This window comes from Manihot esculenta, chromosome 5 (assembly GCF_001659605.2).
Source record: "Manihot esculenta cultivar AM560-2 chromosome 5, M.esculenta_v8, whole genome shotgun sequence".
Lineage (NCBI taxonomy): Eukaryota > Viridiplantae > Streptophyta > Magnoliopsida > Malpighiales > Euphorbiaceae > Manihot > Manihot esculenta.
In genome coordinates this window covers 6,446,076-6,450,234 of record NC_035165.2, presented here as the reverse complement: position 1 = coordinate 6,450,234, position 4,159 = coordinate 6,446,076, and the positions used below count along the sequence as shown (strand labels likewise).

General features: G+C 37.3%; 1 protein-coding gene across 1 annotated transcript; it reads left to right on the top strand.

The window, feature by feature from the left end:
• The first annotated feature begins 3,177 nt into the window (after positions 1-3,177).
• Positions 3,178-3,905, top strand: LOC110614833 (vicilin Jug r 6.0101-like). Its single transcript, XM_021756512.2, has 2 exons — positions 3,178-3,481; positions 3,554-3,905. The coding sequence occupies exons 1-2, from the start codon at positions 3,214-3,216 to the stop codon at positions 3,709-3,711; spliced, it is 426 nt and encodes a 141-aa protein (XP_021612204.2). The 5' UTR covers positions 3,178-3,213; the 3' UTR covers positions 3,712-3,905.
• The last annotated feature ends 254 nt before the right edge of the window (positions 3,906-4,159 follow it).

Genomic DNA, 4,159 nt, shown 5'->3' with positions numbered 1-4,159 from the left:
CAAACCTAGGGTTAGGAGAAAGGGATAAGCTACAAGAGCCTAATGAGCAGAACATAAAAACAGTTTAATAGACATATAATCGAATGAAATGTATCACAATACAAACAATTCACATCAAGATGGACTTGTCACCAGTAACCCTCTACAAATTTTAATAGTGCCCGACCCTCGACGGGAGCTCCTCAGGACTTCCTCTTAAACATAACATAATATATCCATAATGCTAGGGGCGTAGAATGGGCAGCCCTGGTCTTTCCATATTCATCATAACATATCATACTAGAGGGTTAGTGGGTCATCCAACATCCATCCACAACAACAGTAAATTATACAATGCATCATATTCGTAAATTCTAATGCAAACAACCTAATATATAAACATGGAATTTGTGATGCACGAGCATGCTTAAAAAGTTTGATTACTTTGAAAAGATAGTTCAGTTTAGTTCTACTCACCTCTAGCTGACGCTCGCCTAACACTGACGCAGTTATTTCAATACAGGCCTCTACAGTCTCCCAGGTCTGATCCTATACAGTTGGACTCAAATGAGGGACCAAACATAACCTTAATAAGACTCTAAACAACTCCCTCAAGAACCCTTAAAATATACAAAAATATGCATATAAAACAAACAAAGGAAGGCTGGGTAGGGGACTTTCGGCGACAGGTTCGACGGCCGAAGGTTCCTCACAGATCCGAAAGTCCCTGACTTTTGGAGGCAGGTTCGGCAGCCTAAACTCCTTCACAAATCCGAAAGTCCAAGACTTTCCGGAGCAGGTTCGGCGGCCTAAACCCCACACAGATCCGAAGGTTGGGACCTTCGGAGGCGGGTTAGGCAGCTAAAAGATTGCCTCCACAAGCAGGTTCGGCGGTCGAACATGGATTCTCCAGCAAGACAGAACCCGATTCTGCCATACGCACACATCCACCAAACACTATGATCCTCACACCCAACGACTCAAAATCATTCATACTCACTCAACATGCATCAGGGGCATAAAAACTAGCCTAATCCCCATCAAGCAATAACAAAAAAAGAACACAAGAGAAATGTTCATCATCAACCCTAACCCAAACCCTAAAACTTTAGATTTTACTATTTTATGCATTAACAACCCTTAATCCCTTTTAAAACTTATTTAAAACATAGGAAAAGCAAAGATCTAAACTTACCTCTTGGAGATTTAAAGGTAGCAGCAACTCAAATTTGGAGATGAGAAAAAATCGATCTCCGGAGGTCTCCAAGGTTTAAAACTCTAGATTTGAACTCAAATCTTCAAAAACAAAAGAAAACTCATGATTTTTATAAAGAAATTGAGGGAAAAACAACAAGAGCAACAAAGGGAGGGTAAGGACACACCTCTGCCCGAAAATGGAGAGAAAGTTCTCTCATTTTCGGGTTGGAGGCCTCTTATAGGTGGCTGGAGAAACCACCTTCGACAGCCAAACAGGAAGGTCCCGCGGCGGCATGGAGGAACCACATTCAGCGGCCAAAGTTGAAGGTTCGGCGGCCGAACCTAGGGTTTGCTCAAAAAAATTTTTCCTTTAAAACTCTTTTCTTTCTTTTAACACAAAACCAAAAATCATTTTAAGAAAACTTTGTTTTACCCTTCTAGAGAGATTTCAGCTTCGAAATTCTGATTTTTATTGGAGATTCAGTCGAAAGATTGGAATTCCGACTCCAAAATTTAGCTGGGTGTTACATCAGCATTCGAGACATGACCTGAAAAAACCTAAAGACAAAATGAACAAACCTAGAAATGGGAAAGAAAGGTCATAGTCAATCTGTTTTAAATAGAAGACAAGTCTCCTCTCAAATTGGCGTCCATTAGGTCAGGAAAATGAGGGAAGGAGAATGAGACAATTCGTTCGTTGGAGTTCAAAGCCCGAATGTAATGGATCTCCATAGAGAGGAAGGCTCAGGGGAAAGTTTCTAAAAGAGAGATGGAGGTGACCCTAGAAACTATTTTCTCAACCCGAGAGTACGATAGAGGAGCCATCGGAGGAGGGATGCATACCTGTAATTCGAAAAGCTTGGAAGAAAAAAGAAGAAATGAGGATGACTCTAAGAATAGGGAGCAAGTGTAATAAGAGCAGTGAAAGTGGAAAAGTAAAGGCAAAACCCTATATTTATACTTGAAATTAGGAATTAATGAGAATTCAAAGCACCGCGTTTTGGTAACCCAAACAATGATAGCCATTAAAGCACTTCTAGGACATCGCGTGCACGTGTTATGTGTACTTATAACAGCTCCTCACAACTCAAAGAAAATTAATGGACTCACACTTAGCAGTAAGGTGTTGAATATGATTCACTCCTCCAACCGTTATAAATAACATTTGGAGAAATAAAATGACATCTAATAACATAAAAATAATAGAGCTTTGAAAAGTTCGGACTAGGGAATGTAAAGATCAAACCCCCTGTACCTTAGAACTATGATCCACATATTATATTGAATTAAGATCTTATTAAAATTATATTTATTTTATCAATTTGTAATTAATACTTTGAATAATTAATTTAGTTTTATTAGTGTTTATATAAAAAAAGGTAATTACTCTATTTATTATTTTACAAGATTTTAATATGTAAATTTATTTTTTATAGGTATAAATTAATTTATTGTTATAAAATATTTTTACTTAATTTAAATTTTAATTTAATATTTTACAGTAATTTTTTTATTTGAATTTAGAAATAAATCATCTTTATCGATTCAATAATTAACAATAAATATATTAAAGTAAGTACTGTTCAGGATGTATGAAGCCAAATAAGTATTTATCTTCCGTATGATGTCCTTAGATTGCTAATGGAGCCTTTGTTTGACATAAATCTGGGCATCAACCAGACTGACAAGGAGATGTTGGAGCATATCATGTCTAGTGATCACACAGAAGTCATTGTGAAAGCCTCCAAGCGCTAAGGACATCATAAGGAACAGATCCAAGCGCTAAGCCAAGAGGAAGGTCGCGGCAATTCAACCGCCCCCTTCAATCTTTTGGACATGCAACCTCTTGTTCATAACTACTACGGTCAGATTTTTTATGTGAGCCCCACTGAGTACAGAGCGCTTGAAGACCTTGACATTGGTGTCGGCTTTGTCAACATCACCCAAGTAATTCATCCCCCTTTTCGGACAAATTGATTAAAAGTGCGAAGAAATTCATGAAATTCCAATCTGTTTTTTTACTGTTCATAGGGATCTATGCTCGGACCCTTATACAACTCAGAGTCGACGGCAATAATCATTATTTTGGATGGTGAGGGCTACTTCGAAATGGTTGGTCCTCGGACTAAAAGCAGCGTACAGACAGGTCCAACTAATAAAAAACTAAGCTCATCGTTGAGACATGGGTCGGTGATCGTCTCCCCTGCTGGCCATCCGATCGCTATGGTAGCTTCAAGAAATAATGATCTAATAGCCGTCTGCTTTGGAACCAATGCCAAAGGCAACATTAAGTATCCTCTTGCAGGTAAGCTCAGATGATCCTTTGTGTGCCTTAGTAGCTTAAATTATAGTTTTGACGTATGCATGCTTGTTTCAGGGAAAAACAATATTGTGAATAAGATGAAGAGCGAAGCAATAGAATTAACCTTTGGTGTGCCAGCGAAAGAAGTAGAGGAGATTTTTGAAAAAGAAACAGATTATCTCTTATTTCCAGGGCCAAGCCAGCAAGAGAAGGAAGGCCGTGCAGATGCATGAGATCCTAAAGGTGATAGCTATATATATATATAGCAAGAGAAATTCTGCTGGGTTATGGCTTTGTGAGAGAGATCAATGAAGGGTTTCAGTAATGTGAATAGTGTTATGTATTAAAAATAATGGAAAGAAGAGGGCTATGTAAATGGATTTACATCTCCATATTCTGCTGCCTACGACTGAGTGCTACTGCTTTGATTACCGCTTGTTCATGTTAATTATAAATATCCGGTTAAATCATCTTCCATATATATACACCTATATGCTTATAAAAGTTTTCCTATACCTTTTTTCCTATAATATCAGAACACTTTTGAAAAATTATTAAGTTTTTTGTACTTGAAGATACAACCAATCCTTAGTTAATGGTAGTTTTTAGCATTAAAAAAAATAAAATTATCTTATTTTTATAAATAAATATTAATAAAATGTAAAATATACACTGTGGTTA